This window comes from Sciurus vulgaris, assembly GCF_902686455.1.
Source record: "Sciurus vulgaris genome assembly, chromosome: 5".
NCBI lineage: Eukaryota > Metazoa > Chordata > Mammalia > Rodentia > Sciuridae > Sciurus > Sciurus vulgaris.
Window position 1 is genome coordinate 99,467,682 of NC_136465.1, and position 26,109 is coordinate 99,493,790.

Genomic DNA, 26,109 nt, shown 5'->3' on the forward strand with positions numbered 1-26,109 from the left:
CCTGGCCAGGTGGAGCACACCTGTAATCCCAGCAATTTAGGAGGCTTAAGCAGGTGGTGATTGCAAAATCAAGGCCAGACCCTGTCTCAAAAAATTGAAGAGGCTGGGATGTAGGCCAGTGATAGAGCCCCATTGGTTCTATGTATGACTAAAGACCATACAGAAGGACATACGGCAATAAATAACTTGTTGATCAAGCCGCAGGGTATGAGAAAACAAAACAAGAACAAAGAAACCCAGACTCTGGAAACCTAGACTCTATTAAAGCTATGCCTTTCTCTGCTCTGGGCCTATCTTGTGTATACTTTCACTTTGACTAATCTAATTTAAAAAAATTTTTTTTGCATGGGGATTGAACCCAGGGGCGCTTAACCATTGAGCCACATTCCAAACCCTTTTTATTTTTAATTATAAGACAGGGCCTCACTAAATCGCTGAGGCTTGCCTTGGACTTGGGATCCGCCTGCCTCAGCCTCCGGAGTTGACGGAATTACAGGCGTGCCACTGCCACACCAGGCTTCCTTTAACAAACTTGCTTGCTATTCTGTGTGTCTGGCTTGAATTCTTTCCTACTGGTACACACGGGGAGATCCCTAGGATCCCCACGGTAGCTTCGGCTCCACGGTATCCCTCTATAACAATTTTGACACAAATTAAAGATACTGGACTGCAGGAGTCATCCCATCAGATAAGTGAAAGAGCTTTGCAAAACTCACGCTATTTGCTGAGTTTTGCGCAGCTGAGGCTCATCTACCCGGCTTTAGGACCGCGACTGCGAGGCGCGCGCAGCCGCCGGCAAGGGGCGGGGCTCGGCTATTGGAGGAGAGCGGGTCTCGCTCCTCGCCCCGCCCCTGGAGGCGGGCCCGATTTGACTTAAACTCCGGGCCGGGAGGCCCGGGGCGTTCTCCTGCTTCTCCGGGTTGGTGGGAGAACGCTGTCCTTTGCGCCTGTCGGTAAGTGAGAGGTCGGGACCCCGGCTCCGGGCTCGCTTCTGGGATCCCAAGCGGGGCGGGGTCGCGGGGAGCCCGAGCCACTGGCGGGCAGGGCTGCGCGCCGCGGCCCAGCGCTTTTGTTCTGCCGAGCTCGGAGCCGCGGGCCGCTCAGTGCCTCGGCGCTCGGCGCGCGCCCCGCCGGCCTCCGCCCGGAGCTGCGCCGCGCCCGAGCCCTGCGTCCGGACGGCCCCGCCTCGCTGGTTGCTTTTCTTAAATTTCTGTGTTCTCGACCTTAGAGGTCGCGACTGGTGAGGAGGAGAACGCGTTTTGTTCAACGGCGAAGCAGGTAGCAGGGTGTGTGAGTGCTGCTTAAGTCTAATTCTGCCCCGTGGGTGGAGTGATTAAAAAGAATCTTTGTTTTGCTTTTACTCTTTTTCTTTACCTTTCTCTCCTCCCCGCCCCCATTGAGCAAAAGCGTCCTGTAACAGAATTTCTCTGCTCCTATCTACAGTCGGCCTGTGAAGGCGTGTGTGCAGAAGATGCTCGAGCTCTATTATTCCTCTCTAATAGTTCCTCCAGGCATTTTAAAATGCATACCCACTTTAGATGGTCCCCGGGGACGCAGATTCTCTAAGCTAAGGTCCTTAGGGTCCTGAGTTCAGCAGCAAGCTTTCGGGGAATCATTTATGTGGCAAGAGTTTTATTTGTAGTACTTTGAATACCTACCTTGAAAATAGAGAAAGGCAGATGTGTATGAACTTGCGGTTCATTTTAATGGGCCACTCAGTGTGTTTAGCGATTGTCATTTTCTATTGAAGGTGATATGTTAGCGGTAAATCTTGTTTTATTTTGGGGGGTTAGTTAATGGGGATTGAACCCAGGGGTACTTAATCACCAGTCCTTTTTATATTTATTCTGAGACAGGGTCTCGTAGACTTGCTCAGCCTCCTGGTTCAAATCCTACCTCAGCCTCAAACCGCTGGGATTACAGGCGTGCACCACCGTGCCTGCCCCCATTTTTATTAAGTGTATCTGTGCACCTGCGTTAAGGTGTTACTTAGTGTTTTTTTTTTTTTTTTTTTTCCACCCCTGTACAATTCTCAAATTCAGTAGTGCAATTTAAAATAAAATTGCTAAAATAAAGTATTTTTGTTTTGGAGCCATAGGACAGTAGTGGACCTAGAGGAGCACATAAATTTGAACCTGCTGGTATTTTGTGGTCAGAGTTAGGTTAATGTTTCTGTTTTTAGCATGCTTAATAAGAATTCAGTGAACTTATTGTGCTTTCAGTGCAGCCTTAAGGAATATACTTTCCACAGCAATGTGCTTTCTGTTGATCAAAATGTTCTTTGCTGTCCCTAGGACCACAGAAGCACACGTTCTAGGTGGAAACGACTGACATGTGGAGGGAAATGGAAGTACACAATACATAAAGAGTAAATCATTTGAAAGTATGTCACCTACCTTGATTTAACCAGGTAATCATTCACATTCTACTGTAGAATAATTTTACCTATTATGGAATGAAGTGTTAATGCAGCAGGTCAGCATTGAATAAAAATTAAAAGAACCCATGGATTTGATGACACAGAAGAAATAATAATGTTGCCATATAGTCCTCCCTGACTGTTAGCACAAAATGACTGAGCCAGGTGCAAATTTCACGCTCAGCACAGCTCTTATTCAGTGATGAAATCACACATCCGATGGACCCACCTCCCGGATGGAAAGTGAGCCACTGCCCAAAGGGGGAGTCTGTGCTATATAGGTTACACTGAGAGGTGACTTAACTAATGAGTGTGTCGGTTCGCGCACTCAGGAATTTGAGATCTGTTTTTACGGGCCAGATGGAGGGTCTGGGGATAGCGGTTAGTGGTCAGTATCTGAGAAAGGACTTACTTGGGAAGGATCAATGCTTTGGCTTCCTCCCAGAGACTGTCGTTCTAGGCTTGATGGATATCTCTTCCCTGGGGAAGAATGTATTGAAAAAGAATCAATTTTATCAATATGTTGCCTTCTTCCTCACCCACTTGTCCCAGGCCACACTGTTTTGGGGTTTGTCATTTTCCATATCTAACACCCACCCTCTTCCCTGCCCCCCTTCACCCCCTCAGTCCTAGAGGTGGAACCCAGGTCCTGGTGCCTGCTGAGCAAGCACTCTACCACTGAGCTACACCCTTAGTTCAGGAAGAGATTGTTTATAGTGAAGTGACAGGTCAGTTACCTAGGCAGAGGTGTACTTAATGTGCTGGCACTTGTTTTCTGTTTTGTTGTGTTGTGGTATTGGGGATTGAACCCGCAAATGCTTTACCACTGATCTACGTCACCAAAACCTCCCTTTTCTTTCTTTTTTCCTTTTTTGCATATGGAGTTTCACCAAGTTATTGAGGGACTCAGTTGCTCAGGTTGGCCTTGAACTTGGAATCCTCCTGCCTCAGCCTCCAGAGTTGCTGGAATTACAGGCATGCACCACCATGCCTGCCTTGAATGTTTTTAGCATGGTGGGTAGTGGGAGTGTATCATAGAGCACCATTCTGGGAGAACTAGTCCTGTAAGGGCAAAGCAGTCATCTGTGGGGCCTACCTCCAGTAACCACAAAACTTGTATTTGAAAGCCTTATGTAATGATGAAGACTGTTCCCCGCAGTCACACCACACTGCTTTGGTTCAGGTCTTGGCTCTGTCACTCAATATACAATTTCAGAGAAACATCTCTGCTTCAGTTTTCTTATCTATGAAATGGGATAACAGTGTATATGCCCAGGATTATTGTGATCAGTTACATGAGTTTCATACATGGAATACACAGAATAGCTACTGCATGTGGTAATACATAATAGCTATTGTCATGTTAAAGGAAGTGTTTTGTGACCTAGTGCATTTTACATTGTCTTACAGGAAGTTCATTTTGCTCATTTAAGCTCCAAGTAAATTCATGAGCTTTGTGTCCTATTAAGCCCATCCCTGCAGATACCCTAGGTTTTTTTTTTGTTGTTATAGTAACAGTCACTACCAAGCCACATCTGGTTTTACCTACAGGCTCAATGTCATTTAATATCCATTAAATATCTTGGCCAAGGCAACCTGCTCCAAAGCTTTGTTCTCTGTTACCTTTGATAGTATGGGAATCGTCCCTTCTAGATTGTCACTGTTTTGGACAGAGTTGGGGCTTAAATCCTTAGGGAATTGATCTACCTTGTTTAAAATGTATTGGCAGAGTTGAACTTTAAGAACCCTTGTTTTGTCTAAGCAGGCTTCCTTCCCTTTTTGCTATGTAAACTTAACGCAGAAAGCATTCAGTTTGAGATAAAGCAAGAATAGTTCATCAGCCCTGGCTATTGAAATGCAAATTAAAGTTCACTTTGAAAGAAGCCTTTAGTTGGGTGTGGTGGGGCACATCTGTAATCCCAGCTACCTGGGAGGCTGATGCAGGAGGATCACAAATTTGAAGCCAGCCTCAGTAACTATACTAGGCCCTAAGCAATTTAGCAAGACATAGTTTGATTTGGGGGGGGAAAAAGTGAGAAAACAATTTTGTAAACCTTGAAGAATTCTAAGTGCTTACAAAAGCACTTAGCTATGCTGTGCTTAAGTTCTTTACACCCTAAGTGTGCTTGTAAATGAAGGGCAAAGTGGGGGAGTGGCCTGTTGAAGCAAATGTCTCAGGTGAGATTAAAGGTATACCTTTTGTGCTCAAAGTTATAAAAAACAGTTGCCAAGATTTAATGACAGTAACTCAAGATTCTCTTGAGATATATCAGATTACAAGGCTTCATTTGTAAAGTTTGAGATGAAAATTTTCACTGTTAAAACTTAATTGGAGGGCTGCGGCTGTGGCTCAGTGGTTGAGCGCTTGCGTGGTGTGTGCAAGGCCCTGGGTTCAATCCCCAACATCGCAAAAAAAAAAAAACTTAATTGGATGGTGTGATTTCTTAAACAGAAACCAGAAGTAGATTGCCTTTTTTTTGTGCAGTGCTGGGGATGGAACCCACGGCTTTGCAAGGCAAGCACTCTATATCGACTGAGCTATCTCCCCAGCCCTATTTTTTTTTTTTTTCAAGAACTTTTTTTTTTCTCCTCTTTAGTAATAGGGAGTGAACTCAGGGGCATTTAATGATTGAGCGACGTTCTCTGCCCTTTTTTATATTTTATTTAGAAACAGTCTTGCTAAATTGCTGAGGCTGATTTTGAATTGTGATCTTCCTGCCCCAGCCTCTGAGTTCCTGAGTTTATAGGCATTTTCCTGATGCTTAGTTATGTAAAACATCTTTTCATGTGCATGTTGACCAGTTTATTTTTTAATGTTCTTCCTTATTAGTGATCATAAGTGTGAGGGTTTATTTCTGGGTCTGGTCTATTGACCAAAGCCTATCTTACATGAATACCCCAGTAGTCTTGTTTACTGGACTTTTGTACTAAGCTCTGAATTTGAAGTATAAGTTCAATTTTGCTTTTTTAAGATTGTTTTGGATCTTTTCAGTCCAAAACATATTTTCATATGAATTTTAGGATAAAATCCTCAATTAAAAAAAAATTTTTTTTTTTTAGTTATAGATGGACATTATTGATTTATTTTTATGTGGTGCTGAGGATCAAACCCAGTGCCTCACATGTACTAGGCAAGTGCTCTACCACTGAGCCACAACGCCAGTTTCAAAATCCTTAGTTTTTAAAAGGGTTGCATTGCATCTGTAAATCAATTTGGGGAGTATTGCAACAGTCTTCCAAACCCATGAATGTGAGATATTTCCCATTTAGGTATTAAATTTCATTCAGCAGTATTTTATAATAGTTTTATTTCTTTTTTGAGACTGTGTTGCTTAGATGTCCAGACTGTCCTTTAACTTGATTCTTTTAGCTCAAACTTCCTAAGCAGGATTATAGGCATGTACTGTATGACCTGGCTTTGTTTTATATTTTTTAATGTTATTGTAAATTGAATTGTTTTTTGTGGGTAAAATATTATATAGAACTACAATTGGTTTTGTATATTGATCTTGTGTTTTTGTAACCTAACCAAACTAGTTTCTTAGTTCTATATATTGATCAAATAACAGGATAGTTATACTTCCACTCTGGATGCTTTTGGAGTAAAACTGCAATGACTAGCCTCTGGTAAAATGTTGAATAGAAGTGGCAAGGTGGAATCCTTGTCTTGCTCCTGATCTTGTACAGGGAGAACAGTCATTCTTTCACTATTGTTATTAAAATCAGGAATATCTCCCAACTATGTGTTGAAGGCTTCGTCCACAAGGTAGCAATACAGAAATGTGACTTTCAGGAATTGATTGGATCATGAGGTTCTAAGCTCTTCAGTGGATGAATGTATTGAGGGATTCATAGCTGAATGGATTATTGGAAACTGGGAGGTAGGACCAAGTTGAAGGGAGTGGGTTCTTGGGGGGACATGCTCTTGACTACATCTAGTCCCTTACCCCTTTCTCTTTCTCCTTCTCTGCTTTCCAGTCATAATGAGGTGAGCAGATGTCCTTCACCATGTGCTCCCTGTTGTGTCCTGCATTACCACAGGCCCATAGCGATGGGGCCAAATGACCATGGACTGAAACCTCTAAAACCATGAGCCAAGCCTGGCATGGTGGTGTAATCCTCATGATTCAGGAGGCTGGGGCAGAGGATTTCAAGTTAGAGGCAGCCTCAGCAACTTAGATCCTGCCTCAAAATACAAAGGTCTGGGATTGTTGCTTAGTGGTACGGCACCGCTGAGTTCAGTCCTTAGTACTGGAAGAAAGGAAACCATGAGTCCTTTTGATATTTCGATTGAACCCAAGTGTGCTTGACCCTTAAGCTACATCTGCAGTCCTTTTTCTTTTATTTTGAGACAGGGTCTCAAGTGCTTAGGGCCTCATGAAATTGCTGAAGCTGGCCTCAAACTTCAATCCTCCTGCCTCTACTAAGGAGTCTCTGGGATTACAGGCATGTACCACCACGCCTGGCCCAGCGCTGTTCTTGATATGTAGTTAAGTTTCCAATGATAGCTGCTATGTTTTTATACTAGCTAGAATTGTAAAATAATGTACATTTTAAAACAATTGATTATAGAAGTCCTATTTCAAGGACTGACGGTGTGATTTCTTAACTAAGAATAGGAAAGGAGTTATTTACTATAGGTTGAATAAATCATGACACTTGAAATTTCCGAAGAGATCTAATCCCAAAGTGTTGGCATCTGTTTTTTTTTTTTTTTTTTTTAATAGTATGATTTTTTCAGATGTTTTTATTACAGATCAGTTTTTCAGTGAGAAATACTGGCTTTTTACAATTTTCCACATCAGTGGATACTCCAAAAGAAACATTGCTTTTGGTAATGTTGGAGGTGTCCACCCTTATGAGAAACGGAGGTATAAATTAAGAAATGAGTTATTTTAGGCTGATCATAGTTGCATTCTGGGAAAATGCAGATTGAACATATGTTTTTGTAGAGATTTCAAAGAGGTTTCAAGGCAAAAGTCAGAAGAGTGGGGAGAGGGGTTACATTAGTTTATCAGTGAATTTGGTTAGCTTGTACAGGCAGGTTAGCAAGCTTTCTTGTGAGAAAAATATTGTGTATAAGTGAAGCAATCCTCAGAAAAGTGGGGAGGATAAAAACAAAGAAGTCCCTAGAAAAGGAAGAGAATATGGTGTAGACAGCCCTGGTGGCTATCTAGGATTGAATGTTCAAGCATACCAAACAGATTCTACCACTGAGCTACATCCCCAGCTCCAAAAGAATTCTGTTAACCTTAGTGAGACCTTCAAGAACTTCTTTTATTTATTTTTTTCATTTTTGGTACTGGGGATTGAACCCAGAGGTGCTTCTCCACGGAGTCACATTCCCAGCGCTTGCTTTATTTTTTGACACAAGGTTTTGAGTTATTTAGGGCCTTTCTAAGTTGCTGAGGCTGTCTTGCACACTCTTCTTGCCTCACCCGCCAGAGTCACTGGGATTACAGGTATGCGCCACTCACCCTGCAAGATATTTGAGAAATTTTTAGTGTAAGTCCACATCAGTAGTAGTTATATTTATACGGTTTATTTATAGCAACTCACATCACTTTTTTCCCCTGCGTGACAGATGACTTTCACAACTCATAGCTTGCTGTGCATGACTTCCTACACTTTGGATTTTAAGTGACTGGTTGTCTTTCCAGTCTTCTAACAAGAAATAGTTAATAATAACTTCTAAGATTTAAATCCCCCAGTTGTCAAATCTAATGATAGACATTTTCTGCTTACAGGAGGTAAGGTTTAGAGGTTTTTGAGATGGGGTTCTCGATGTGTTGCCCAGGCTAGTCTTAAACTTCGGGACAAAGTGATCTTCCTGCTTCAGGCTCCTAAGTCAGTGGGAATACAGGCTCACTGTAACACAACTGGACTTTTTTTATGGTACCTGAGATTGAACCCAGAGATGCTTAACCACTGAGTCACATCCCCAGGCCTTTCTGTGGTTTTATCTTGGAACAGGGTCTCGCCAGGTTGTTCAGGCTGACTTTGAACTTGCTATCCTCCTGTTTTAGCCTCCCAAGTCTTTGGGATTATAGGCATGTACCACTGTGCCCAGCGTACAATTGTATTTTAAAAATTAATTGAACCCAGAACCTCATTACATCCCCAGCTTGAACCTTTTTTTTTGGGGGGGGGGGGCAGTGCTGGGGATTGAACCCAGGGCCTTGTGCTTGCAAGGCAAGCACTCTACCAACTGAGCTATATCCCCAGCCCCCACCTTTTTTTTTTTTTTAAAAGACAGTATCATGTCAAGTTTCTGAGGCTGGCCTTGAACTTGCCACCTTCCTGCTCAGACTCCCAGGTAGCTGGGATCAGAGGCATGCATCACTACCCCCAGCAAATTAAAAAATTAGCCATGATCTCTTTCTACTGAGCTACATCCACAGCACCAAATTTAAAAATTCTAGACAGTAAAATTTACCCTTTGATTTGATTTCTTCTCTACCAGAAACAATCAATCAATCACCAGAGTTTGTAGTAAAAAGTGTTTGCGTGATATTTTCATTATGACATACAGAAAGCCTCCAGATTCTGTATAGAATAGGAATGTGTGAATTATGGCCTTGAATTCTTAAATTTGGGCCATGGCTCTTTATCAACCTCAACAGGCAAGGGCTGCTTGCTTGATTCCCAGTGAAGACCAACACAGATTACCAGCATTAGCACATTAGAATTGCCTATTTTGCAAATGATAAAACTTGGCATATGGTTGGGATTAATAGAGAACAAATCATGCTAACCACATTAGTTCCTGTTTATTGGTGGGGGGAGTATGTTCCCAGACTCCCAAGTGATATGGAAATTGGGTAGTACTAGATGATGATGATATTTGATTTTTTTTCTTTTTGGTACCAAGGATTGAACTCAAGGGCACTCAATCACTGAGTCACATCCCTAGCCCTTTTTTGTATTTTGAGTTGCTTAGCACCTTGCTTTTGCTCAGGCTGGCTTTGAACTCTTTGATCCTTCTGCCTCAATCTCCTGAGCCACCAGGATTACAGGTGTGCACCACCACACCTGACTATACCAGATTTTTACTGTGCATAAATTATGCTAAAATTTTTACCTCCTCACTTAAAGGAGCAGTTCTACAGACATTTTATTGTTGTTCATACTTGAATTGCCATCATGATTGCTCTGCTCTTGTGCTTTCAGGCCATTTTTAAGTAAAATAAAGGTTAGTTGAACACAGTGAATCTGACTGAGGTGGCTACTAAGTGATGAGCAGGTGGATAGCATATACAAACTAGATACATTCATGTGCTGGACAAAGGGATAATTCATATCATGGGCAGAATGGTGTAAGATTTCATCATGCTACTCAATGTTACATAATGGTAAACCTGTGAATTGTTTACTTCTGGAGTTTTCCACTAATTTTTAGACTGTGGAAAGCAAAACCATGAATAAGGGAAGACTACCCCATATCTAGGGTCAGAGTTTCAGGTTTGCTTATTTAATTACATCCTGTCTTACAAAGGGTGTTCTAGGGCACTTCCACACAACAGAGTCTTAAGAATTCATTCCCTTTCATAGCTGAGAGACAGAATGAACTCAATATTCATCAACAGATGAATGGATAAGGAAAATGTGGTATACATAATGGAATATCGTTCACCCATAAGAAAAATGATTTGCGACAACATGCATGGATAAGTGGAGGTCATTGTCTTGAGTGAAATAAGACAGGCACAGAAAGACAAGTACTGTGTGATCTCATGCATATGTGGAAACTAAAAAGTTGATTTCATAGGACGGGATGAAATAATGGTTACTACATACAGGGAAGAGCAGGAAGGAGGAGAGGGAATGGGAAGAAAGATGTTAGGGAAGGAGCACAAAAACAGGTTTGGTTCAGTGGCCCACGCCTGTAATTCAGACTACTTGGAAGGCTGAGGCATAAAGTCTACATATTCAAGACAAGCTGGGTGATTCATCCAGACTGTCTCAGAAAAAAGAGACTGGGAATTAGCTCATTGGCAGAGAACTTGCCTGGCATGTGGAAGGCCCTGGGTTCAATCCCAATATGAGGAAGGAAGGAAAACAGGAAAATGCAGTTAGATGGGGAAAACTATTTCTGATTTTCTATAGCATAGTAGGGTAGCTTGTTTGCAACAATCTGTGCATTTTTAAAATTTTTGTTTGTTTATTTTAGATATACAAGAATGATAATAGTGTGTTTTAATATATATAACTTCCCATTCTTGTGGTTGTACAGTCTATCAGTCTGCCTTATTTCAAAATAAGAGGAGAAAAGTTTCCAAAATATTAAAATGATTGACTTTGAGGAGATGCAGGTACTCTGATCATTTTGCATTATATATTGCCACAACCTGCACAGCATTAGCAAAGGATCTTGAGTAGGGGCAACAGGAGATGGGAGAAAAACCCAGAAACAAAACATAATTTTAAGCAAAGCTGGGACCAGGTGGAACACTGCCCTCTAATAGAGGGCAGTGACCCAGAACTAGTTCCACAAGTTTTTCATATAGGGTCTCATAATCAGGAAGCTAACTATAGGGGCATTTTAAATTGTTCAAGGCTTGTGAGTTATCAAGAGGCTTCTTTTGTGTACTAAATAGTAAGGAGCTAGAAATATTTTTGCAGCTATCCTACTGTTACAGTGCTGGGAACATCCTGTTATCCTGCTGCACCCAGGAATCCTGTTATACTGGACCATCTGATAACTTAGTGTGAAAACCGAGTTTCAAGACTGTTAACATCCTTGCCTTTTAGGATTGTTTCCAAGGTGGCTTTGGCCGACATTGCAAGATTAGCTGATGACTGGGGGTTCATCCGTTCTCCATACTATATGTGTATTGAATTACCATAAATTATATATCACCATAAAGATATATAAATAATTAACTAAAAGCAAATGTAAAGATAGCACGTGCTGTGATGTACACCTGTATGTAATTCTAGGATTTCACAAGGCTAAGGCAGGAGGAATAAGGCCAGCTTGGGCAACATAGTGAAATCCTGTCTCAAAATAAAAATAGAAAAGGCTAAAGATGTGGCTTAGTGGTAGAGTTTGAACCACACTACCACCAAAAAGGAAATATAAAAAAAAAAGAATTGAGTACATTGATGGCATCTGCTCCCATTACAGGACTGCATGCTGACTCTCCCATCACTTGATGAGTAGTTGGATGCCTGGGTCCAATCCACAGTAACTGTCAAAGACTAGAGACAGCACCCTACCTACAACTAGCAGACAGTCACTCTCCTTATAACTCAAGGTACTTTGGCTTTTTTATTTTTTATTTTTCTTTTAACAGGGAAGGAATGTGGGGGGGGGGGGTTCAAGGCTTCTGTTTTCTTAAAGATATTGGCCATTTTTTTCTATTTTGCAAGTATGGAATTGAGGTTTTGCGTCTTATTGGTGAATATTTGTTTTTGCTTCTTCTATTTTGATGCTGTCTTAAGTATATGTATTATTGTTACACCTTGATTGATTTACCCTGATTATACAATGAATCTCTGTTAAATTTTTTATTTTATTCTATTTTGTCTGTATATTAGCATAGCCATTCCAACTGGTATCGTTCGAATGCCCCCATCTAAACATCATGTTGAAATTTAATACCCATTGTGAGGTATTAAGACAGTAGAAACTATCATGTTTGGAGGTGGGACCTTTGGAAGGGTAATTAAGGTTTAGAGGAGCCATCTGAGCTTGGATGTTTGGTCTATATCTTGCCACGGGATGCCTTCTGCTGCCTTAGGATGCCATCAAGTCCCCACCAACAGGAAAGACTTCACTAGATTCCGCTGTGAGGTCTTGAATTTCCCAGCCTTCAGAACCATGTTCCAAATAAATATTCTTTGTAAACTACCCAAGATGTAGTAATCAGTTATAGAAATAGAAAATGAGGTACCAGTTGTGGCTTCTGTTTGCATGATTTTTTTCTATTCCTTTCAATCTTTCTATCTTTGAATCTAAGGTGTATCTCCTACAAACTGCATATAGTTGGGTAGTTTTTTTAAGTCCACTCTGATATCTCTTTTAGACTGATTACTCAATTCACATTTAAGGTTATTTTTATATAGTTCACATCTACTGTTTTCCGAGTGTCATACCGTTTTATTTTGCATCAGATGAATTTTTTGTTTTTTTTAAATGGCATTGGATAATGAAGCTAGGGATGCTTTACCAGCCCAACCATTTTTATTTTAAGACAGAGTTTGACGAGGTTGCTGACCTTGAACTTGCAATCCTCCTGCCTTAACCTCATAAAGTACTGGGATTACAGGCCTGTACCATGCCCAGATAAACGAATATTGCTTCATTTAGTATTTTAATTTCTTTAATGATATTTCATTATACATTTTAGTTTTACAGAAACACAAGTTATATTTATTTATTTATGAATGATATGGGGATTGAACCCAGGACTGTTCTACCTCTGAGCTATATCCCCAGCCCCCCCCCCCTTTTTTTTTTCTTCCCCTTTCATTTTGATACAGGGTTTTGCTAAGTTGCTGAGGTTGGCCTCAACTTGGGATCCTCCTTCCTTAACTTCCCAAGTCACTGCAATGCCGGGTATGCACCACCACAAGTGGTAGAGGAAATACGATTTTGTGTAATATTTCTTTGATGCAGCAGAAAAATGACATACACATGGCAGTGTCATTCTGGGTGATTTGATGCTGGGATAAGGAGCAATTCTGGCAGCAGCTGTAGATTCCCCTCTTAAGAGATTTCTGTGAAGGGCTGTAAATGAGACTATCCTACAGGCTGTGTGAGTTACCCCATGGAGACAGACTGATACCAGGAATAAAGGAAAAGGAAATGGGATGTTACTTATTTAGGTGCTGCACATGCTGAGCCTATAACTTACCACTGAGCTATACCCCCAGCCCCAGGATTGGAATCTACATAGCACCAGGTGTCACTAGAAGATTACATTTTCAAGCATTCACCTTTTATGGAATTTGTGGTGGGAGAATAACAGATGATGCCGTGTGTGTGAGTTTGTGTTTGTATTTGTATTCTCTCCTCCCCCCCCCCCCCCCCCAACCCTCAGAAAAATAGGCAGCAGAGTATGGGGAGAAGTATATGGGTTGGAGTAACTGGGGACCTGGAAGGAGAAAAAAAATGTCTGAGAGAATGGAAAAATAAGCCTACTTTAAATATAAATCAGATTTCAGTACAATAAAGGTAATGTTGAGTTAGATGTCCATGTTTGTTTTTTGACTTTTCAAAAAATTTTAGTGCTTTTATGAAAAGGAGACTCTTTCATTTCTTTTTTTGTTTTTTGTTCCTGGAAGTGGTGGAGGTTGAATACAGGGCCTTGTTGTGCATGCTAGGTAAGCATTCTATACCTGAGTTACAGCCCCAACCCAGGAGATGAATTTTTGTTACGGTTTAGATAAAAAGGTGTCCTCCAAAAGTTCACGTTTGAGACAATGCAGGAAAGTTTAGAGGTGAGATTGCGGTCTGAGAGCATTAACCTAATCAGTGCATTAATCCACTTGAATGGATTAATCTGGTGGTAACCCTAAGCAGGTAGAATGCTGTTGGAGGAGGTAGGTTGCTGGGGGCGTATCCTTGCAGTGTATATTTTGTTCCTGCTCAGTGGAGCTCTCTCTCTGCTTCCCGATTTTCATGTCCTTAGGTGTTTTCCTCTGCCATGTCCTTCCACCACACACAGTGGTGAAAAAGTTTTGTTTGTTTGCTTTTTGGTACTGGGGATTGAACCCAGGGCCTGCACACTAGTGCATTGCTAGTGAACTAATCTCCAGCCCTTCATACTTTTTTTTTTTTTTTTTTGATACCAGAGATTGAACCTCAGGGGCATTCAATCACTGAGCCACATCCCCAGCCCTTTTTGGTATTTTATGTAGAGACAGGGTTTCACTGAGTTGCTTAGTGTCTTGTTATTGCTGAACTTGGCTTTGAACTTGACATCCTTCTGCCTCAGCCTCCAGCGCCACTGAGATTACAGGCGTGTGCCACTGCACCCAGCCCTTTAGACATTCTGGAGAAAACTTTAACTCTCAGGACAACTTCCTCCTTCTAATTTGAGTTATTCAGGAGTGCTTTCATACCCTTTAGTTTACTTCTGGGCCAGCAAAGAAGTGGGTGGGGGGAAACCCAGTCTATAGTACATAAAGATTCTCTTCCTACCTGTGCTCTGTTAGTTTGCTGGGGCTATGTTTGAGATGGAAAACTCCAGACCAAATTGTTGTTCTTACATTGTTCAATGCTTACTCTCCGGCACCTGTATGCATTTCTGCCCATCAGCATCCAGTTCCCTAGTGGACTGCAGGTGGGGATCTTATAGTTAAATTCATTTTAGTTTTTGGTACTGGGGATTGAGCCCAGGGTCCCTTTAAAGTACTGAGCTATAAACCCTTTTTGTTTTTTATTTTGAGACAGATTTTCCTTAAGTTGCTTAGGGCTTCCCTAAATATCTAAGGATGGTTGTGAACTTGCCATCTTCCTGTTTCAGCCTCCCAGGGCACTGGGATTATAGGCTTTATCAATGGGCTGTTGGTGAGACCTTTCAAAACATAATTTGTCACTTTTATGGAAGACTAAACATTATTCCTCTACTCTTCACAGAGCACTTATCTTACCAGAGATATGGATTTCCCCCATGTCAACCAATTCTCTAATTCTCTGCAGACACTATCTGGGTAGCCTGCAGTTCTGTTTAGTTTTAGTACTATCTACCTAGAGTTGGTATCAGAGTCACTTAAAGGACTCAATCCCACAAGAACTGACCTCATTCACTAGACTGGGTTTTCCATACTACTGACTAACTGTAAACTAGTGGATCCTGTGACCTCCCCACTTTGAATTTAGTAATCTGCTAGAATGGGTCACAGAACTCGGCAAAACATGTTATTTGTGTATACTGGTTTATTATAAAGGATATAGTTCTGACAGAACCAAGTGAAGAGTTGCATATACCAAAGTAGGTGGGGCGGGTGGGGTGAAGCTTCAGTGACCTATGAGTGCACTACCCTTCTAGCATCATGATGTATTTACCAACATGGAAGCTCAGCTGATTTCATTGTTCAGAGTTTTTGTGGAGTTTAATCTCTGCTCCTCACATCCCTTGCTAGAGGTCAGTGGATGGGACTGAAAGTTCCAACCCTCTGACCAGTCTGGTCCCAGAGCTGACTAGGAGCCTGTTCCAACTCACCTTAGTAGCATAAACTTGGAAGTGAGCAAAGGGGTTCACTGTGACTAACAAAAAATATTTCTATCACTCAGGAAATTCCCAGGGATTTAGCTTTGAATCGAGGACCAGAGACAAAGACTAATTTTTATTCTTTTGTATTGTAACACCTGTATAGAGTATTATGTAGACTGTGAGGTAGGGTATATGTATAGCAAAATAAGATATCCTAGTTATAAAAAATGGAAAACAGGCCCATTACAGATCGTGTGTTTGGAAGGAATCTAGGGTTTGAGTGGTTTTTTTTTTGTGTGTGTGTGTGTATGTGTGTGTGTGTGTTCTATACTGGGGATTGAACTTGGGCATTCAGTTACTGAGCCCTATTTTGTATTTTATTTAGACTCATTGAGTTACTTAGTGCCTTGCCGTTGCGGAGGCTGGCTTTGAACTGGTGATCCTCACCCCCGCAAGCCGCTGAGGTTATAGGTGTGCACCATCATGCCCTGCTTTGTTTTGTTTTGACAGTAGTACTTGGTATTGACAGTAGCCTTGGTATCCAAGGGCACTCTACTACTGAGTTATATCTCCAGCTTTTTTGAAATTTTTATTGAGACAGGGTCTCACTTAATTGTCCAGGCTGGTCTCACACTTGTATCCTCCTGCCTCAGCCTCCGGAGACACTGGGATTACAGGTGTGCACCACTGTGCCTAGCTTGTATTTCATGTATTTTAAAAGATGTGTTCTTAAAGTGTGTAATTCATTAAATTTTAGTTTGAATGAATGTGTCCTTTCCATGGCCTAGCTGTACCAGGGCAGTGGAGCAATGGGTACTGGGGTAGACAGTCCAAAGAAAATACAGGAAAATAGCAGAAAACAGTTTATTGAAACTTGCTTACCAATAGGGAGAGTCTAGTGGCAGCCATCTGAATAGATAGTACTTAGTCCTGTTGCTTTGGAGGGATAGGTTTCATAAACTTAAGCTATGTAAGCACCATTAAAAAAGTTTGCTTTGTTCACTTGTCTGACGAGTATTCTGACAGCTGGCTTTGGGGGTACATGCAGAAAAGAACACATCTCGGAGAACACTTGTTTGCCCAGTTCGCACTCTGCATGAGAGTCATTACTACTTCAGATGCTAATCAACCGGTTCAGGACAGCTTTGTTTTTCTTTTTCTTTTTTCTTTTTTTCTTTCTTTTTTTATTTTTTTTGTGATGGGGGCTGTGGTGGGTGATTGGTACTGGGGACAGTTTACCAATGAGCTACATCCCCTGTCTTTTTTGTTTGTTTTATTTAAATCTTGAGAGGTCTTCCTAAGTTGCTGAAGGTTTCACTAAGTTACTGAGACTGGTGGAACTCCTCCTGCCTCAATGTCCCAAGTTGCTGGGATTATAGACGTGATTTTATTTATGAATCAGTGTTTGTTTATACCTACTGCTTGATTTTTTTTTTTTTTTTTTTTTTTTTTTTTTTCTCCTAGTACTGGGGATTGAACTCAAGGGCCCTTTGTACTGAGCTACATGCTGACCTCAAACTTATGATCCCCCTGCCTTGGCATCACAAATTACTTAGGATTATAGGCATGCTTCACCCTTCCAGGGTATGGCTAGAAATTTTCTAGATAAAGTAACATACTTTTTTTTTTTTCTTCAAGTTAGCATAGATTAGTTAGAATGAAAAGTTTATGAAAATAAGGAAAAGCAGGGGCTAAGGATGTAGCTTAGTTGTAGATCACATGTTTAGCTTGTATGAGGCCCTTAGTTTGATTCCCCAGCTCTGTCCAAAAATAACAAGTAAAAACAAAGTGATACCCACTTAAATGTAACAGTAATAACTATGTTGTGTAGAATGAGTTCCTCCTATACATTGTATACACATTTAATCTTGCCTTATTTATTATTGCAGCTTTCATTGCTATTCCTTTTCCAAGGTGAGTTTTTTTTTAGTCTCAAATTTCAGTAATTATGATAGTCATAGTTAGATACTAATTTTCAAAAAAATAACAGATCTTTATTTCTTGCAGGTTCCTGACATTCAAAACAACAGATTGATAGCTACCATATTACACCAGTCATGAATTGGAATGCAAAGACAGAGGGTGATATGTTACCACCACCACCACCATATACTAAAAGCCAGTCATCTGTTCTGCAGCAGTTTTTAGTAAACCAGCTTCCCACAACATCTCAAAGTTCTTTCAGCTATCCTGGAAGTAATGAAGCATGCATGTATTCCAGCAATTCAAATCCAGTTTCACAACCAGTGCAAAATATCAGAAATTACAGTACTGCTCAAATTCCAGTTTCTAATATGCATAATAGGACATTGGTGGCCTCACAAACATCAGTAGAAAGGATAACATGTAGAACTATTACAGGACCCAGACAACCAAATCATAATTTGCAAATGTCTTCAGGAATTATGCAAAATGCATGGTTGAACTCATCAGTGAGGAATTCCATGCCTTCTCATACAGAGGCAACTGTATGTCATCAGGCTGATGTTGGAACTAATACATCTAATCCTCATACACTACAGAGTCAGCTTGTATCATCAGATAGGTATTCTGTGCAACTACAAATGAACCCTTCAAATTCTGTAAGAGCTCCTGTAACTTTTCAAGGAGATCGAACACTTAGCCAACCACCATCAGATCGACAGATTGATTGGGTGCAGCAGTATGCATCGAATGAACAGACCTATCCTGATTACAGACCACTTCCAAAGCAATACTCTTATTCACCACAAAGCTTTTTGCAAGATCCAGCAGTTCAGAAACAGAACATTACACCACAAAGCTTTTTGCAAGATCCAGCTGTTCAGAAACAAAACATTATGCCACAGAGCTTTTTGCAAGATCCAGCTGTTCAGAAACAAAACATGCCATCTACATTATCTCAAGTTAAAAACTGTCAGTTTCCCTCTTTAACGCAGACTTTACAATCACCACAGACTGTGCCTGTGCCCTCTTATCAATATCCTACCCAAACAAACAAGAGACCCCCTCCTCTTCTTCCTTACCCCTGCAAATATGGAAGCCAGCCTTTGTCAAATTCTCAACATGTTATAAAAAACTTACCTATGGAAGTTCCTCAGAGTCCTGAAGTGTACTCATCTGAAGTAAAAGACTTCAATAAGGGCTTTCAATTGCTGTGGCCAAACGCTAGTGAAAGTCTTAACACAACTGGAAATTTCTGTAATTTGAAGGTACATACCAATATCACACAGCCTTTTAATGAACCAGTTAGATCTTCTGTGGATAGTGCTCAGACCCTTGCTCAAAATAATCAAGAGAAAAGAATGGATTCCTGCAATCTAGCATCAAATCTAACACCGGACACAAATGTCACAAAAGAAAAGCTAGTGAGGGATATTAAATCGTTAGTAGAAATTAAAAGGAAGTTTTCAGAACTTGCAAGGAAAATTAGAATTAATAAAAATCTTCTGATGGGCTGTACGAAAACAACAAATAACTCTTATGGTGAACCAGCTCAGCAGTCTGAATTATCAACACAAGGAATATCTGCTAAAAGTGACAGTCACTGTTCCATGGAGTTGCTAACAACATGTCTTAATCTTTGGAAAAAGCCACCTTCAACAACAACAGAAGAAAAACCTTTACAACCTTCAGAGGAAAAGCAATGTAATGAATTAAAAACAAACACAGCTGCACTTGGAATTTCAAAGACTGCAGAAGGTGATATTAAGGTTTTTCCTTCAGCTGAAGGAAATTCTCAGAATAAAAGGGTAACGCCATCCCAAGAAACAACTTTGCCAGTGATAACCCAGAATTATGACTCTTCTGGTGCAAACGTAACCAAGGGGACAGAACTTCAGATTGCTGTTGTGTCACCCTTAATTCTTTCAAATGTCAAATCATTGCCTCTCAAAAGAATGACACCTGAAGCTTTACCTGAACTGGTGTATCCAGTTATCAAAGAAGGTAGCATTTGTAGCTTACAAAGTCAAATGGAAAAAAATAAAACAGTGGTTGCTACTGTGAAAGTTGATGTTAACAGTCCAGTTGCTAGTACTACAATTTCAGCTAAGGCTGTTCCACTAACTCAGGAGGAAAAGCAGAATGAGCCAACTAGTGGTAATTCAGAACACATGACTAATATCAGTCAAGGAAAGCACTCTTCTCTGAGTGATCAGCAAACCTCATGTAAATCAAGGGACATTCCTATTGAGAGTGGTGATGTATTACTGATTGAAAATATTTGTTCTCTTGTTGAAGGTGATGTATCTTATAATTCTCAAATTGCAAAAATATTCAGCTCTAATGCTTTGGAAAAGGTTGAGCCACAGAACCTCTCTTCATCCTACCAGCAGGTGATTAATAGCAGACAAAAAGAACAAGTAGATCACACCACTGCAAATAAGGACCTTGGTCTTCAAAGACATGAATGTATGCAGTGCGTGGATGTTGCTCGTGAAACAACTGATCAGTCAGAGTCACTGCAACCTCCAGGGTTGTCATCTTTTGAGCATTTTGAAACAAACGGAGGAATTCCAGAGGAAAGCAATTTAGAACAAACCATTGAAATGGAAAGCACAGGTAAAGATGTGTGTTGTTCACCTACCATGATTCAGCCAAGTACTAACCCTCAGGAAAAGGCAGCCAGCAATGTCACTACCCATGATTCTGCTAGAAAGGAGGTGCACGATGACAACACACCCATCTTGTGTCTACGTGACCAGCTATCAGAACTTCTGAAAGAGTTTCCCTATGGCATTGAAGCTGTGAACACACGTGAAAGATCTGTGGGCCAAAAAGTGACAGGCCAGATCTCACAAGATCCAGCTTGTGGTAAAACCATTTGTGACTCTAAAGATAAGGATTCCACAGACCAAATACAAATTACAATATTAAGCACAGAGCAGATGAAAGAATTATTTCCTGAAGAGGATGAGCCCTGTGAGGTAGACACGCAGCAAGCCTGTGAGGTAGACAAGTTGCCAGAATCTCAGACAGAGAAGCCTATAGCACAAAAGAGCCCATGTGACCCACAAGCAGCTACTGCACAAGCACCTTATGAATCTATAATATGGGACCCAGAAAAAGATAAAATCCACTGCTGTGCATTGGGTTGGCTTACAACGGTTTATGAAGGAGTGCCCCAGTGTCAGTGTAATTCCATTAAGAGCTCCACCCTGGAGCAGGAGAAAGGGAGAGATCAGAGTTCTTTGGAGACCAAGAGTTGTAACTCAGAAGAGAGAGCCTCAGAGAAAGATGTCACTGTCCTTGAATTTAATGTTTCAAATAATCCAAAGATGACTCTTCCTCAGGTGACTGAGGAAAAAAATTTATCTGAAATACATGGCAAGAGTATAAAAAACACATCTGAAACAAAGCAGAACTGTTTGTTGGGGACAGAACCGAAATTACCTGGTCAGTTCTCTGAATGTGATGGTGACAAAAAGCATACATCTAGTGCAAAACAGCACAGCTCCCTGAAAATGGGAAAAGAATCAAACTGTCAGTTTTCACCAAAAGGCAACAAACTCGATGGCTTACACAGTAATAAAAGGAAAAGAAAGTTGAAATTCCATGAGGCGTCTTTGCACTCTACTAATAAAATGACGTTTTATGAGCAAGCTTCCCAAGTAAACCAGGAGAAACGCGTACCACAGAACCCTCGTCCACTACAAGTAAAGACTAAAGAGCTACACAGGAGGAATGGTTCTTCGGTACATTCAATATCACCAGAAAAGAAAAAATTTAAGTTTAGAGTAGGTCGATCCAAACAAAAACATAGAGAAGAAAGGAAGTTAGACCAAGGGAGCATACTGGATAGGGAGATAAAGAAGGAACAATCTGATAAACAGGAACAGAATAAAAATGTGGGAGGTACACTCAAGCCATGTAATATTTTGTCGAATCCTAATGAAAGAGTCAGTGTTAAAGAAAAGACAGTGTCAAACATCAACTCAGACTTGAAGCACAGTTCAACTAAGAGAATTATAACACCAAAGGAATATTTACAAAGGCAGAAGCATAAAGAATGGATGGCCAACCAAACATCCCAGAAGATATGTGTTAATGATGTACCACGTGATTCTGAGCCCAGTCCACTTCCTGTGCAAGTGGGGAACTGTAAGAAACAAAATGAGAGACCTGGCGGCAGCATAGAGTCCTCTGAAGAACCAGCAACTGTGTGTACCAGCCATGGCAAAAGCCTCAAACGCCACCGTTCTGAGAAGTCTAAGATGAACAACAGTTCAAGGACTGCTAAAGAAAGAGCTGATAAAATGCTGCCTGACAAAATGTGCACTGATAAAACCAAAGTAGACCAAAAATCAACCAGTACAAGTAGTGAAGTTGAATTCCACCAAGTGCCTTCCCAAGCAAAAGAGCAAAGGAAATTGTATCTGAACAGGGTTGCATTTAAGTGCACAGAACGGAAAAGTATTTGTCTCACCCAGTATGACAGTCCACCTCAAAAGCTTCATAAAGATAAAGAGCAAGAAAAGAAGCCTCAGATCTCTGTGAAGCATGCCCCAGTAAAACCAAGCATGTTGGAGTTTAAATTATGTCCAGATGTACTGTTAAAGAATGAAAACTCGGTTGAAAAAGGGAATGATCGGAAGCCTCACTCAAGGGAGCAAGCCCCTGTGCAAGGTCGAGTATGATTTTCTTGTTCTGTACAACATGGTGAAGAGGTATAAGTGATAATAGAGCTGGCACCTTGTACTGTGACTGCGGACCATGTGCATGTGTTACAACAGTTACTATTTGTTAGTAGATGTTTTCTTGAGCAATGTTTGTTTTAGGCTTAATGGTCCCCTTTTTGTAAATTATAGTAAATTCATAGCAATGACGAGAGTTATGCAAAATTGTAGTTTGCCCAAAACACAGCCTTCATTTACTATCAAGAAGGCTGTATTGTGAGCCGGGTGCAGGGGTGCATGCCTGTAATCCCACCACTTAGGATCACAAGTTGGAGGCTAGCCCCAGCAACTCGGCAAGGCCCTGTCAAAAAATACGCTTGGGATGTAGCTTAGTGGTAATGTGCCCCTGTATTCAATCTCCAGTGCTAAAATTAAAAGAATAATATTGTGGGAGATATTATTTTGTGGTTAGGAAGGTGTCAAGTATACATTTGTTCTAAGAGATTTGGTTTTGCTCATTTTCCTTTGGACTTTATTTATTTTTTGCGGTGCTGGGCATTGAACCCAGGGCCTCGTGCTTGCAAGGTAAGCACTCTACCAACTGAGCTATATCCCCAGCCCCCTTTGGACTTTTAAAAGCAGCCCTATCAGTTGAAATTTTGTTCTAACCATTGGGAGCTATGTAATGGTTAGTAGGGAAATCCTATTGTTCATATAGAAATTGATCAATTTATTGTCATCTTTGAAATAGTCAAATGACTATTTTCCATGAAGTACAGATGGTAACATCTGGCCTGTGTAAGAGGTAGGGACCAGAAAGCAGAGTCACCCCGAAGTGAATTATGTCACTAAAAACAGAGTGGCAGCCATGAGTATTTGCATAGGAAGAACAAAGGAGAAAATGGGTGACTAGTTATTTGTACTCTTATATTCATGCGTTGTTACTGTTAAGATAAAGCACTGTGCTTAGAAATCCAGATTGGAAACCTAACAGAATTTGAGTGGAAATCAGTCTTTGCTGTGCTTTTCTGACTTTCTTTTGGGGTGTATAAAGCTACAGCATAAACAGGGTACATTTTCATGGAAGGTGATCGGGATGTATAATGAGAGTACAGAATTCATTTTGTTAAATGTGGATGATTCCAATAGTCCATTTCATTTGGGTCCTTAGAACCTGAGGCCTTGGGTGTAATAGCCACATCAGGGGAAGTAGGTGGACTGTGGGACTGGCTTGCTATCTCTGGTGCCTTTGAATACCCTTCAGCCCAGGTGGGGAAACACATAATGTGAAGAGAAACCTTAAAAGTATTTAATTTTTCATTTGAGGTATCTAAGCACTTCAAACGAGAAATTTTTCCAGCCCCCCGCAGCCTTTAAAAAATAATTTTTTTATTTGTAGATGGACACTATTTTTTTTATGTGGTGCTGAGGATTGAACCCAGTACCTCACACATGGGAGGCAAGCGCTCTATCACTGAGCTACAGCCCCAACCCTTCCAGGCCCCTTTTAATGATGATATGGATACAATGTATCTTGGTTTCTTCCAAAATCTAGTTTTGACTTAATGTGATTAGTAATTCTTTTTAATAAAGAGATGAATAGCAATATCTAGAGTTCTGAAAATACATATTTAAATAGTTTCAGGAATAAAAAGTACAAAAGAAGATTGGATAAAATGTGAAACAGTGAAGAAAAGGAAGCAGGAAACGAGCCAAGAAACAGGTAAAATCATCTCTTTTATTTAACACCATGTAAATTAGATTATGATTATGATGCTTAAGAAATATATTTTATTAATTTTACAGTCATTCAGTGTTTTTGTGAGTGGTAGGAGGGCATTCTCCAATTTTCTGTCATGCCATAGGCTGGGAAGCTAAGTTAGCTAAGGGGTTTTCATGTTTTTCCTAAATGAGACCATATAAAAAACACGTATTTCAGGTCTAGGCTTAACTGCTCAACTGTCATTGTATCAAGAGAAAGGCTTCAGATAATGTGCAAATAAATTAGTGTAGGCCAAATTCTAAGTAAACTCTTTACCAGAATAGGCAGCAGGACTTGGTCTCAGGTCAGAGTTTGCTAACCCCCCTTGTAGGCGATTTTGATTCTTTTAATCCTCATAACAAAGTAGGCGAGGAATATTTGCATTTTAAAGATGAGACATCATTTTGGTGCCTCCACTCCTGTCCCCTGTTGGTCTGCTCTGTGCCATGGACTGCATTGACCCAGACGTAGCAGTAGCAGGAAGCGGGGATCTGACAAGCTTTTTCTCCACGTGTGTCACTAAGGGACCCTTTATAATGAGCAGCAACTCTGCCTCTGCAGCAAACGGAAATGACAGCAAGAAGCTCAAAGGTGACAGAAGCAGTGCTGGTGTCCGGTCCCGTGTGATCCACGTCCGCAATCTGCCCAGTGAAGTCACCAATGCCGAGGTCATCTCCCTGGGGCTGCCCTTTGGGAAGGTCACCAACTTCCTGATGCTGAAGGGCAGGAACCAGGCCTTCATTGAGATGAACACAGAGGAGGCAGCCAACAACCTGGTCAACTACTCCACCTTAGTGACACCTGTGCTGCGCGGCCATCCCATCTACATCCAGTTCTCCATTCACAAGGAGCTCAAGACCGACAGTTCCCCAAACCAACAGCAGGTCCAGGAGGCCCTGCAGGCGGGGAACTTGGTCCAGTCGGCAACCCTGGCCTCAGCTGCAGCTGTGGATGCAGGAATGGCGATGGATTCGCAGAGCCCTGTGCTCAGGATCATCGTGAAGAACCTTTTCTACCCTGTAACTCTGGGCATGCTGTATCAGATCTTCTCCCGGTTTGGCACCGTTCTGAAAATCATCACGTTCATCAGGAATACCCAGTTCCAGGTGTTACTGCAGTTTGCCGATCCTCTGAGTGCCCAGCATGCCAAGCAGTCGCTGCATGGACAGAACATCTACAACCCCTACTGCACGATGTTCATCTACTTCTCCAAGCTCACCTGCCTCAGCATCAAGTACAACAGCAGCAAAAGCTACGACTACACGCGCCCAGACCTGCCCTCTGGGGGCAGCCAGCCTCTGCTGGACCAGACCATGGCCACAACCTTTGTACCTGGTAACATCTCAGCCTCTCTGTATGCAGCAGCTGGGTTCCCTCCCACCTTTGCGATTCCTCAAGCCACAGGTCTTTCCATTCCTAATGTACCTGGAGCCCTGGCCCCTTTGGCCATCCCAGGCCTGGCAGGAACCGGGAACTCTGTCCTGCTGGTCAGCAACCTCAACTCGGAGAGAGTCACACCCCGAAGCCTTTTTATTCTTTTTGGCGTCTATGGGGACGTTCACCGGTTGAAGATCTTCTTCAACAAGGAGAACGCGCTGGTGCAGATGGCAGACGGGAACCAGGCCCAGGTGGTCATGAGCCTCCTAAATGGGCAAACACTGCATGGGAAGCCCATCAGCATCACGCTGACCAAGCACCAGAATGTGCAGCTGCCCCTCAAGGACCAAGAGGACGAGGGCCTCACCAGGGACTTCAGCAACTCCCCACTGCACCGCTTCAAGAAGCCTGGCTCCAAAAACTTCCATAACATCTTCCCGCCCTCTGCCACCTTGTACCTCTCCCACATCCCACCTTCCGTAACAGAAGAAGACCTCAAGGTCCTGTTCTCCAGCAGTGGGGGTGAAGTCAAGGGGTTCATGTTCTTCAAAAAGGACCGCAAGATGGCGCTGATCCAGATGGGCTCTGTGGAGGAGGCAGTGCAGGTGCTCATCGACCTGCACTACCTGGATTTGGGCAAGAACGAACACCTGTGGATCTCCTTCTCCAAGTTCACTTCCTTGGGCCAGCTTCCTGGAGCCATTTCCATCATTCCAGAGAAAAGCCACATTAAGAAGCAGCTGAAGTGACCTTAACAGACCAGGGATTTTTTTTTTTTTTTTTTTTTTTTTT

General features: G+C 41.6%; 1 protein-coding gene across 7 annotated transcripts; it reads left to right on the plus strand.

Moving 5' to 3' along the window:
* Positions 1–868: 868 nt before the first annotated feature.
* RESF1 (retroelement silencing factor 1) lies at positions 869–26,109 on the plus strand. 7 transcript variants are annotated; one of them, XM_079139254.1, is made up of 6 exons: positions 869–953; positions 2,295–2,410; positions 11,547–11,676; positions 17,590–22,188; positions 23,818–23,901; positions 24,502–26,109. In XM_079139254.1, the coding sequence occupies exons 4-6, from the start codon at positions 17,640–17,642 to the stop codon at positions 26,064–26,066; spliced, it is 6,198 nt and encodes a 2,065-aa protein (XP_078995380.1). In that variant the 5' UTR covers positions 869–953; positions 2,295–2,410; positions 11,547–11,676; positions 17,590–17,639; the 3' UTR covers positions 26,067–26,109. The 7 variants fall into 7 exon arrangements, with proteins under 7 accessions (XP_078995380.1, XP_078995383.1, XP_078995382.1 ...); XM_079139256.1 differs by lacking the exon at positions 869–953 and adding an exon at positions 1,269–1,286; XM_079139257.1 differs by lacking the exon at positions 2,295–2,410 and having other exon boundaries at positions 872–953.

Bases quoted from the DNA above. Each gene is read 5' to 3' on its own strand.
- RESF1 (XM_079139254.1), top strand. From the start codon at position 17,640: ATGAATTGGAATGCAAAGACAGAGGGTGATATGTTACCACCACCACCA. The intron at 22,189-23,817 runs GTCGAGTATGAT...ATATTTAAATAG, and splicing joins GGAGCAAGCCCCTGTGCAAG to TTTCAGGAATAAAAAGTACA. The intron at 23,902-24,501 runs GTAAAATCATCT...CTGCCTCTGCAG, and splicing joins GGAAACGAGCCAAGAAACAG to CAAACGGAAATGACAGCAAG.